The following is a 12,594-nucleotide window of genomic DNA, read 5'->3' on the forward strand; positions in this document are numbered from 1 at the left end:
TATTAGTAAAGGCTGCATTGTTTTAACAATTCGATCCTTGTGACAGAATTTACATTGAGCCTCATTCGCAGACCATTTTTCGTCTAAGCAGTGCTTCTTTTGTTAGAAATTGATTCCAACGAGATCATAGGAAATCATGTGTAATCCTGTCACTAGGAAACCTTAGAGGGTAGGCAGCTAAAATCCCTCTGTTTCTATGATAATTTCGAAGCTGTGTAAGAGACATATAACCATGCAATTTTTCAGAGCTAGCACACCAAAGATGTTCAAACAATTTTTGTTTAGTCCTTAAAGGATTATTCACCAGGTCTTCTTTAGTGATTAAGTTGTTTCAAAATTGCTTCACAACGCTCAGTAAATATATTAAAGGTAGATACTTGTCCAAGGTCCATGACCTCAGCAATTGCCTCAGAGAGATTTTTCACAGGGTTGGAAGAATTTCCCACAGCTAGTTGACCACATCTGCCACATATAAATTGATAAGACAGGGGGCCAATATGCACCCCCGTCGCAAACCATTACACATAGAAATCTCTTGCGACACTGGGCTCTCCTAATTCAATCAGACTCTAATATTACAGATTTCATGTAATTTCATAATCATATTTAATAGGCCTCCGGGGATGCCCCACTGTGTTAGTTTTTCCCACAGTCTGGCTTTAAACCAAATTGACAACCGTCACCCTCCCCAAACCTTGTGTTTCAAAACAAAAGATCTTTGTCCCTTAAATCAAAATTCCCCACTGAAACCGATTACCCAAACTTGCTTTTAAATAAAAGGTATTCTTATCTTAAAAACAAAATTCCCAATTGTCCCACCCCCTAAACCTGTCCTTTGAAAAGAAGGGTGCTGCATGTCATTGATGCATGGGTTTTTGAGGCTGGGGCAGAAGTGCTTTGCTAAAGTGAGACCTCATGTATACAACACTGAAAGTATGCTGTATGTCTTGCTCTTTTAAATTAGCCCTGTGTCTATTCCTAATCTAAATGCTGGTGAAGTCCTATTTGCCATATGCATTTTACAAATCTGTGAATTAAACTGCTAGCATTTTGAGTGTGCAACGAACTCCATATAGCAAGCCTTGAAGGTGAGCTAGTTTCCACAAAACGAAAATTGTGCTTATGTTTTGAAACTAAACCTCTCAGCCAGGAGTGTTGAAGATGGTGTCCTAGCATTGTGCCATATTGGTATTATTAATATTAATTTAACATTCCACTGGATTCATGGGAAAAGAGCTATGACATGTTATTTGGCCTGTGTTCAAAGTTATTACTCATTGAGTTTATAATTAAAATAAATATACATTTTTTCTATAACTCAGACTAGTTCTTGGCTCACTGTGGGCACAGGGGGGAAATTTAGGTGGGTCTATGTCAGTCTTCAGCAAGGCCACCGCTAAAAAACTTAAGCGAGTATTGCCAGGCTCCTTGATTGGGGGTGGGAAGGAACTCACCAGGTTAAGTGTGGCCTCAACATAACATTACATAATACTTTTACAACCACTTAAAAAGATAGCTGTTCAAAACCACACAAAAAGACTATTCAAAATGCACACAGAAAAATAATTAAATATAATAATAAATATCTTTACCAGGGAAAAGAAAATTGTAGCACACACTAAAACTCACCCATTGCAATTCTTAAATCCAAGTTAATTGTTACTTCCACCTGTCATCAGCTTAAAGCAATACCGCCATTAACATGCACTCAGTGTACAATGTTTTTAGGAAGAGTGGGAGTTTGTCTAATGATAAAGTCAGCCAGGTGCCGTCTAAGGGGTTAATGGCCAAGATTAAAAAAATGTCAAAAATGCTTATAAACACAGTTTAGCTTTTGATGGAAGAGACTGCATATCTAATGTTAGACCACAGAACATAACAGTCTGCCGTGTTTGCATTGCAGAAACTAATATGAAACTCAGGGAAACCTCTGGAAATGTTTAAGTTTCACTTTTCCGTATGATAGGTAATTTGTACATGCACAAGCCACTGGCTCGTGTTGGTTTTAACTGTCAATTCTCATCACTTTAACCCTCCATGTTTATGATAAAAACAGAAGACCTTATTCATACCAGTTGTGGGATCTGAAGTAGGGAAACATCAAACTGAAAATTGCTGTTATCTGGAGAGGTGGCTCCTTCAGTTAGGAAGAAACTACATCTTCAAAATGCGCGCAACGGCCAGTCATGTATCTATACAAAAGTACACTGGGACGTTTTACCCGCACATAATGGATAATTCAAATGTGATTGACAATACACACAGCATGGTTCGTTTACATATTTGAAGAGGCTAAAACGTGTGCCTTCCATAACTTTGCATCATAAAAACTATAAGTACACACTTTAAAATGTGCATGCTTCAAGTAAGGGCAGTCCAACGGAATTCGCACTTTAAATTAGGTGGCAATATTATAACTAAAGAAAGCCGTATATATAAAACATGAACAATTAACAACTATTAACTCACACTATAGCAAGGTTTAATTTGTAATGTGATGCACTTTGTATATGGAAAATAGTTACTTTGGACAGTGATTGTTTAAAGTTGCAATTCCCAACCTTTGAGTACTTGACATTTTGTTACATTTTTACTGATCATCTGTACTTGAATGATGGCATTCCCAAAATATGTAGATATCACCTTTTTTTTACGTAGTAACTAACTCTTTTTAAAACGTGTTTTTTTGCCATTCATTTCCGTTTTGTGTATGCATATTGAACACATTTGTATTGTGTGTGTGCGTTTTATACGCGTATTATTCCACGCATATCAGTGTTGCTTATAGTATGGGGTTCAATGCACTGCCAATTGTAGATGACTAGTGTGCTGAATTGTATTCTGCTTGAGTTATCCGATTGTATTGTTCTTTGAGGATTCTTGTTGGTCATGTATTCCTGGGGCTACAGGGGTTGCTTGTGTGTAGTGCCTGTTTGGTAAAACGATTGTGCTGAATTATATTTTGTGATGTTATTCCGGGTGCATTGTTTTGAGCATATTGTTCTGAGCGTACTGCTTTAAATGCAATGTTGTTCGTGTGTGCTCATGGTGCTGGCTTGCATGCAGTGCCAGGTATCAGGTATGTAGGAGAGGACTATTGGGCTGAACTGTGGTACATTATTTTCAGTTCATATTTGTGAGTGTATTATTATTCGTCATGGTGTGTGGGCTTGTATGGTGCCTGTTTTGTATGACTATTGCATTCCAATGCATTCCTTGAATGTAATTCTGCGTGAATTGTTCCGAGTGTATGGGTTTGAGTGCATTCTTGTTGGTCAGGGAGTGTGCATGGTGCACCCTTGTAGACAGGGGCTGTTGCATATGGATATTGCCCTTAAGTGTACTATTAATATAAGTGTATTATTCCTGTTCTATTGTTTTGAGTGTACTATTCGGAGTGTATCATTTTGATAGTATTATTGTGATTGTATTATTTTGACTGAATTATTCATGTTTGTGCTGTTTTAAACCATTAATTCTGGCATTTGATGTTTACTTTAATTGCTATATATTATTTTCACTCCAGACATGTTGTCACGGTTCTATAACACGGCACACTCCAGCCAGGGACTCCTTCCTCTGACAATGAATGTGGCGCACAATAAAAACGCTTTTTATCCTTAATAAACCACAGGTTATTTTATTTGAGTAGGCCTCCAACATGTCTCACACAGTCCTTCACAAACACCCCGTGTCACAATGGAGTAGGAACCAGGCCGGTGTGTATCAATAAAATATTTATTAATTTATGGTTTAATGAAAAAGAAAAATCAAACAATTTTACAACAGCCACCAATGTTGTGGCAACCCAAATGCAATGCTTCCTACAGAACAATTGGTTCAGAAATCCTAACACAGTTCACACGGATCTTTAATGACAAAACAGGAGACACAGTTTTAAAACAAATGATAGCACCAAGGTAAAGCAATCCCCCTGCCACACTCACTCCAAAACATCAGCTAACTTAATTCCTTTGAATAGAAGGCAGTGTCAACGAGTAAAGATAGAGAGAGAATAGTCGGATTTGGAATAAAGCCCACCACCCCAAGATGGGAAGTCAGAAAACAAAATGATAACCATTTTTGGAGCAAAAAAGCAGAATCGGATTTGGATTATTACTCGCACAGTTACTCACAACTCACAGCTAGAAAGGAAATTCGTGTTGCTACACTTGAGGAGATAGGTAAGCTTAGAGACTACTAATCAGCACACCAGGACAACGTGGAAACAAGGTAGGAAAATCGATTTTGGGGAGAATGTAAATGCAAAAGAAAAATACAAATGGAAATTTGTTTTACACAGGATTTACAATGACAGGCAGCTAAAAAAAGGGTTTCGCTTTCAAAATCGGAAATCGTTTTTCAAGGACAAGGACAGAGGCACATAACAGATAGGATTCTAAACTAAAGAGGTTGCTCTTAATGGGACTACGTTTGGGTTATTTAATAGGACTGATGCAAGTTAGAGGTTCATGGGGCACACGATGCACAGGCAAATTCGGTTTTCAGTTACAAGGAGACTAATTCTGTTGAGGCTATACTTCAATGACTATAGTTAATAAAAACACTCAACAAGATTGTTGATTTCGAATGTCAACAATATTGAACGTAAATATCAATGGGGGAATTAATTGATTTATTTCAAAATTATACTAACGATTTATACAGACAACTAAAGATTTATCAAAGGAATACGCTAACATACACAGGCTAATACAGATTCTTCTATGGAAAGGTGAATAAATTATACTGGCAATTTGGGACTTTGAATAGGATTTTCAATGGGCTTGACAATGGGGTTATGTTGCAAAAAGGAAAAGATTATGCAATTCAGGGCTGGGGTTATTTGCTACTTACAAAGTAAGCCTTGGTTTGGGTTTCTGGACAGCCAGCTGGATCTCAGGACTCTCTGGACAGCTAGGCAAGGGGTCTGGTCTCTGCCCTCTCCTTGGAATGGGATCAGCCACCTCCTCTCCGTCCTCCTTCTCCTGCCTCCCCGGATTCTTGTGTGCAGATCTCCTGTTTCTAGTACAGTCCCCCCTTATATAGCCCAAATGACATCATTCATTTTACAATCTGGGGGAAGTACTCTAGAATTACTCCTACCCTGGGATAGGATAGTCTGCCATTCCTCTCCCTGCCCCCTGGCATCATTGGTTCAAGGGAGGAGAGCACCACCTGTCTGTTTGGCATTTATTACAGTTCTTTGCTCCCTTGGCCACTTTTTGACAAAACCCAGTTATGCTTCATAACTTCATATTTCTACTAACCACCGACGTATGCATTAGAGATGCGGTTTGAGTGGGTCACAGGGAATTAAGTAAGCCGATCGTCAACTCTGTACAAGGTAGAATGGCCCTTTGGCACACTCTGGTCATTTTCGTAAAATGTATAATAGTTATAACTCTGCAAATGATCAAGCATATTCATAATGTTCATCTTTCCACCAACTGTCATATTTGTACCATTTTTAAATCAGCCAGAAACTAGTCTTTACTGGTCATTTCAGTCCACAGAGTCCTAGGAACATGCACTTAGTCTCTAAACAACCGCCTGGAAATCACATGGAAAAACAGCAGAAAACTAAATTACTTCTTATTTTGAGTGCTGCAAAAAATGCCTAAAATGAATCAAGCCTTTAATGTCAATTTGAAGGATCTGTCACATATGGGAGGGTGGTGCTTCATCCCCCACAGGAACTCACACTTCTTAGTCAAGCTCTCTCCTCACTTGCTTTCTTTTTCCTCCCTGCTAGTACTGCCTTCTAGTCTGGCAGAGAATTATCACACCCTCAGCAACATCACATGTCATTGCAGAATGGTTCACTTATATGTGCGACTTCCGGTGGGAGGCAAGGTATTCAATTGATTTTTGTGCCTGAGCCCAAAAACTGGTTTGCTGGTATCCTGAGCGTTTTTCCAAGGTGACTGAAATCTTGTGGGGACAAACATAATGTACATTGCATAGCCAACCCACACATATTCACTGACATTTCTGTGCAAGCAAAAGCTATCGTTTCACATTGGCTTTTAAACGTCAATTTTCTTATTTTCCTTCAAACACGTGCAAGCCGTATTTCATTCAATGTTTGAAATGCAGTTCTGTAGGTCATGGGATTTTCTTTCAATTTGTCCTTTTGAACGGGTTTGCATTTACTGTTGGTCCATGGACACAGATGCGTAAGCCCCCTGCACAGGGTTCTTTCGATTTGACATGGGATAAAAAGAAAAAAACAACCCGTTTTTCATTTGCAATGTTTAGAGCGCTGCTGTTCACATGAAAGGTAAAAAAAAAAAAAGCTGTGTCAGGTTGCAATGTTGAAATCCTTGCCCCTCATGTGAATTAACAGATTAACAGTAAGACAAGGTCTTTTTTTATGTAGCGCGTATCTTTTTGGTATTAGATGGCATAAAGCAAACACAGGGCCGTTCTTCAATGCAGTGCATAACTTCTTGTTATTCAGATGAAAGAGAAGCAAACGCTGAGCCATTCTTTGGGTTGCATTGTTCAAATGCTTGCCACACATGTGCCAAGGAAAGCAATGTACAGCCTTTTTTGGTGGCAATGTTTAATGCAGTTTTTCAGGTGACAGGGATTTCTGTTTCCGGGCCTTAAATGCACCCCACAATGTGGTGTTTTCATTAGTTCCTCCTTTGCGGTTTTGTTCTGTTGGTATATTTTGCACACCTATGAGTATACTGATTAATTTCTTTTTTCATCAAAAGTGAATAACTCGAATTTTACTGATCATATATTTGAATTTTCATGGGTGTTCAATGTCAGAGCTATGTGTGTGTGTCAAAGATCTTGGAAATCGAAGAAAACAATTTTGAGATATGAATCCGAAGCATGTATTTTGTGGCTCTATGGAAACCCCAATACAAAAAACACTTTTTTTCACAGCATTCTTTTGGACCATGAAAACAATGATGAAAAATGTGGTGAACTTTACATGGATGAGGACAAATGTAAGAGAATAAAACTTTTTCAATTTCTTCTGTAATGTGTGATGTAATCTGATTCTTAACTGTAAATTCACTTCTGTGAGTATATATGTATCAGATTACCTAATAAATAACGCTTTGGTATGGCCGGAATGGGAGCTTGTGTTTCTATTTGAGTTGCCAGTTATAGACATGTTGGCAGCAACAAGGGAAAGAGTGCAGCAAATCAGCAGAGAATGGAACAAAAAAGGATTGCTTCAAATTTCACCTAACCATAAGTTACGGTTTAATTGGTACTATGATGCACTTTGTACAGAAATAGATCCGGCTGGTTTTCTTTCTTCCTTATTTCGGTGATACACGGCTGACTGAATAAATATAGCCCAACTTTTCAATTATAAATGATGGGGAGACATATGAGGTAAAATCCTTAACTTACTGTGCAAATAGCAAAGCTGGAGCCAAATTGATTCCTTTTATTTTGTGAAAAATTGCACCACAACAGATGGTGCCTTGAAACGACTAATTATGCATATGGTAAATATGAAAAATGAGCGTTCACAACCGAAGCCAATGCTAAATGAGAATTCTCAACTCACCTGTTATTTGAAGAAGTTTATTTAAACCCTGCAAGTAAGTTGCTTTGAGATAAATTTGGATAGTTCCTACCATGTTCACATTGTTATTCATGCCAGTCGATCGTGTTTCTGGTTTATGACACCAAGAAGGCTACTGGTATAGTTCTCTAATAGCATAATTACTTACGTGACCCTCCTGATGTTTTGGACTACAACTCAAATTTGCCCTAGCCAACATAGTCAGTGGTGAAGAATTATGGGCGTTGTAGTCTGAAAGATCTGACAGGCAACATAATGAGTAATTATGTCTTAGTGGGTACAAAATTAAAGGCTGATAGCATCAGTATCCGTGCCTTCATCGCAGTTTAACGTAGCATTAGCGGCACTTGCCGTCCAAGATGACAAAAGGTGTGTGATGGATAGAGTGCTGCCCAGGGAAGAGGCAATATAATTTCTGAGGATTGCTTCGCTAATGAAAAAATAAAAGCGCAGGATGTTTGTTTTGGGCCAGATGCCAAACCAAGATTATCCTCTCAGCAGCGTAAGAGAAGTGACTGGTAGCCACTATTGTTCTGCATATTCAAAAAGAAAGGGAGACCAAGAACTAACTATACACTCCCACACTACCAAAATGCAATGTTCTTGATACTTGCATTTCATTTAGAGCCCCAATTCTGGGGTGACACCCTATGAGCAACTAGCAACGTCTGAGCAAACAAGCCTTAGTAGTAGCAAGAACGATGGGAAAGCCTCAGAGGATGTGTGGGCAAGCAGTGGAGAATGTGCATAGGGATACACTAGTCCACGATAATATAGTTATCATTACTTCAACGAGAGGAAACAACTATTTGTGTAATGTGGTCTTTTATCAATTGTCACCTTTCTCAAATACTAGCTGAGTGCTGCCTAAGAGATGGCATGCGATGTTAAAGGTTCCTATGCAACGCATTGTTGCCACCTGCGTGGTTTCTTGGCGCAGATATATATGATCCACCCCCCCCCCCACGGAGAAAAGCAGGTGGGTCATTCATGAATGCACTAGAAGTGAGTGGGACTTCAAAGTGTGGCTTTCTATGTGCTACTGGTAAAAAGCCTCTGCGGCTGGTAAACAGGTCTGCATGCACAATGTACGTAGCATTTCGTAAGGCATTATCGCAAAGTAATTTTGATTTTCTAAAGAACTGAGTTTACGGGAGAATTTGTAAAAATGAAGGTACACCCAACAAATAATCTGCGAGGCGCACCGTTTACAGACAGAAGGCACGTTTCTGTTTAGGGACGTGTATTGACAAACCATAGCATAGCCTCGTATATGGCTAGCGATAATGCGACGAATGACCCGAATGCAGAGAGCACAAGTGACTCGCCAAATACATAGCATGGTGGCTCGGAATACAATGCATGGTTAAACAGCCACATACCTTCCTGTGACAGCGAAGCAGAGGCGGCATAGTCCATGTAATAAGGCCGCCGCGCTCTGTAGAAAGACCGCTATTTTGGGATTCTCGTCAACGGGTCCTTGGACGGAAAGGAAGCAGTCCGACAGCTTGTCTATTAATCCGATGTTCACCACATAGCTGTGAGCAGAAGAAAAGAGGGCATTATGCGCAAGAAATCCTGTCCGGGCCATTACTGGTGAACCACGAGCATGGCACCGTACTCATTTACAGATTCAAACAGAACACCCACTAAGAACCGACACTCGGAACAATTGCCACAACGCTTTTTAAAATTAGATGCATTTATATTGTTGCTGGTAACATTTCTGGCCTTCAAAGCCCTCCACAATCTCTGCATTTTTTGTATCCGACATTTGGACTTGCACATTAAGATATAGTTCAAATATGATGTGGGAGTGTGACCCTTTGTACATTTAGTTTTTTTGGTGGGACTAGACATATATATGGATAGATATCTGCATAGATATACACACACACATAAACACTTTCTACGAGTAAAGAAAAGTCCCCATAAGCACATATTAACCATACATATTACACAATCAGTGCAAAGTATAGTTGTACAGTAGTTCGAAGACATTAGGCAAATCAATTCTTAGGTGTATGTGTGCAAAATAACATTCACATTAGACATCGGGTTGACCATAGTGTGCAATACGCCCTGCACAATTAACATTCCATATACAAATCTATATGGGTGCAGCAGGTCGTCGCATTTCTAAGATTTAATTCGAAGAGTATGCTTATGCAGTCACTCACCTTTAAGGCGCATGTCTTGCAACCATTTATCTATGAATTTTCAATGAAATTGCAGAGCTGTGTAGTTTGCGAACTGCAGCGCCAGCCCAAGGCTTTAAATCATGTTTTTCGTGAAAAATAGGACTCGCCTATCGAGTTCGAGAACAAAACTCTGGGTGTGCCAAAGGTATTATGCAATAAACATACATGATAAAGATACAAAGGGCCTCATCACGTGTTGGGTGGTATCCTGCCGGTAAATGCGCCGCGATACTGCATAACACTATTAGCATTACCGCAAATCGGTCCGGCGCAAGTTGCGCAGGATCACGAGTTGTGGTACAGCTGTAATTCCCCATTGGGTCAATTGGACCCAATGGGGGTTGCAGGGCGCTATTAGCGCCGAAGTAATTAGCATCCAAAACAGGCGGTAAGTAGAGATTTTTACCTCCAGCTTTTGCCCAACTCGTGATTGGGCCAACCCTTAAATGTGGCGGTAATAGCGTTATCGCCGCATTTTAGGGCTAAGGCCCAACTCGTAATGAGGTCCAAAGCATATATGTAAAACTGCACAGTAATAGCTGGGAACTCACATTTTGTTGCACGGTGGGCAAGTAATTTGCGGCATGTGCAGAAATCCTTGTAAATGCCCACATGCTATATTCTGACATACATGGGTGCGTTTGTCAATGGGAGTTTAGATCCTCAATTTGCAGATTTAGACGTTTAGAAATCTACCCCCATTTAGATTAGGTTTTGAGAAGTGTTGACTGTTTGCAAGACTGTGCAACCAATTTTGGAAGTGCGGGTTTGCCAAAAGTATAGAGTAGTTAAATGTTGGAATAAAGAAGTACGAGGTTATTTTTGGGAGCAATATTAAAGATGAACCATATTACCAGTTTTCCTAGTCTCAGATTTCTTTCCATGCAAAATGTATGGAATTAGATTCATGCAGCTAAACTGGGGTGAGTTTGAGTAATGGGGAATAATCGGAGAAGAATTGCTGAAGCGTTTGGTGCCTTCTGAATAGAAAAAGTTATCACTGTAGTGACTTCTGTACTCTTAGTTGGCAATCCCCTTTCCTCCATACTTATGGGATCCATTGTGTGGGGACGGGACCATAAAAACGCTTTCGAACAGCACAAAGTAAATTTCCCATTAAGGAATGTAGGTTGCACGGTAGGCACTACATCCTGGGCGTGGCTAGCTCCACCTAGAGTGAACAGCAGTCGGTCCTTGCATACACTAGACATCTGACTAACAGCCTAATTAATGGGGGACGGCGGGCAGGGCGCATGGAGGAAAGGGGACTATGGGTTAAGAGTACAGAAGTGACTATGGTGAGTAGCTTGTTCTTACTCTTATATCCTGTCCACTTTCCTCCATACTTATGGGAGATTACATAACACTAATCTCCTATTGAGGATGGCAATAATCTAGGAAAACAGGTTCTTGTAGTACTGCCTTGCCAAACCTGGCGCCCGCTCTGGCTGAAGTGTGCATACAGTACTGTCTGCAAAAAGCAGACAGCAAAGACCAAGTTTCTGTCTTACCGATGACATCCCATGGAACATTCCTTTGGAAAGCAACAGCTGTAGCCTCTGCCCTGAGGCGTGTAAGCCGTTGGTACAGATTTCTTTTGCAGTTTGTACGCTTCAGCGATAGAGGGGGCAATCCATCTTGCTATCTTCACCGTCAATACCTGAAGACTGGCTTGCTGACCACCAAAGGAAACAAATAAGCTGTCAGATTTTTTATAAGAGTTTGATCGTTCTAAATAAAATATAAGTGCTCGCTGCACGTCAGGTGTATACAGAACTCTTTCCCACATCTGTTTGCGGGGGATGGAAAAAACATTATCTCTTGGATCAAGGGAAAGCTGACAACTACCTTAGGAAAACATTTAGGGTGTGTTCTCAACACCACATTATACTTGTGAAATGTCGTATATGGCTCTGTTGCAGACAAGGCCTGCATCTCACTAATTCTTGTCACAGTTTATTAGGCGGTCAAACTCAACTCAGGGAGTCCCCCCCCCCCAAGCAATTTGGCACACAATAAAGCGCTATTTCTTTCAGCGCTTTGGTGAGGCCTCCAACCCGTCTCGCACCCACCCCAACAAATACCCTGTGTATCCAATGGATTAGGAGCCAGCCGGTGTATTGTAAGAATATTTACTTATTTATGTATTTAAGGTTTGACAAAGAAAACCAGCAGCCAATATCGGCCACCAATGCTTTGGCAACACCCGATATCACAATGATAACTCTATTAAAACAAAGGTACAATTTTGAAACATGCAGTCACAACTTGCTACACATTTAATTTCAATGTAACCAATAGAAACCATTCACAATACAATGGGAAAATAGTTTTGCAACACACATTCAAACGACAGGCTTTGGGATTCTGGTTTGGGAGGCAAGGGAATCAATTGGAAAATCTGTTTTTAGGCTTTCATTTGAAAGGCACAGTTGAGAACAGAGACTCAAAGGGAAATCCTTTTTCAACACACATGAAAATGATAGGCAGGAATTTGTCATATGGGTCAGAGAAAAATGGGAACAAAGGGGACATTTTGTTTTTAGGCTTTCATTTAAAAGGCACAGTTGGAATAAAAAACCCAAACGGAAATCGTTTTTTAACACACATGAAAATAAGTAGCAATGCCTGAAAATTCTGGTCAGAGAAAATTAGAATAAAGGTGACCTTAAGTTTAGCAACACACATATACAGATGAGATGCAATGCTTTGTAATTCTGATTTAAAATGAATGGGGACGAAGGGGAAATTTTGTTTTACACCCTCCACACTGACTTAAAAAGCAGTGTTTTGTGGATTACTTTTCTTGGGATTCAGGACCTCCCCTTCTGC

General features: G+C 40.0%; 1 protein-coding gene across 5 annotated transcripts in view; it reads right to left on the minus strand.

The window, feature by feature from the left end:
- Window positions 1-12,594, minus strand: part of SCAPER (S-phase cyclin A associated protein in the ER) — a 4,210,252-nt gene that overhangs the window by 393,760 nt on the left and 3,803,898 nt on the right. For all 5 annotated transcript variants that reach the window (XM_069624455.1, XM_069624453.1, XM_069624454.1 and 2 more), the window contains one exon: window positions 8,944-9,099. In XM_069624455.1, coding sequence (XP_069480556.1) covers window positions 8,944-9,099 — 156 coding nt within the window. The remainder of the gene's footprint in view (window positions 1-8,943; window positions 9,100-12,594) is intronic.

Source organism: Ambystoma mexicanum, chromosome 11 (genome assembly GCF_040938575.1).
Source record: "Ambystoma mexicanum isolate Mex_15411 chromosome 11, UKY_AmexF1_1, whole genome shotgun sequence".
NCBI lineage: Eukaryota > Metazoa > Chordata > Amphibia > Caudata > Ambystomatidae > Ambystoma > Ambystoma mexicanum.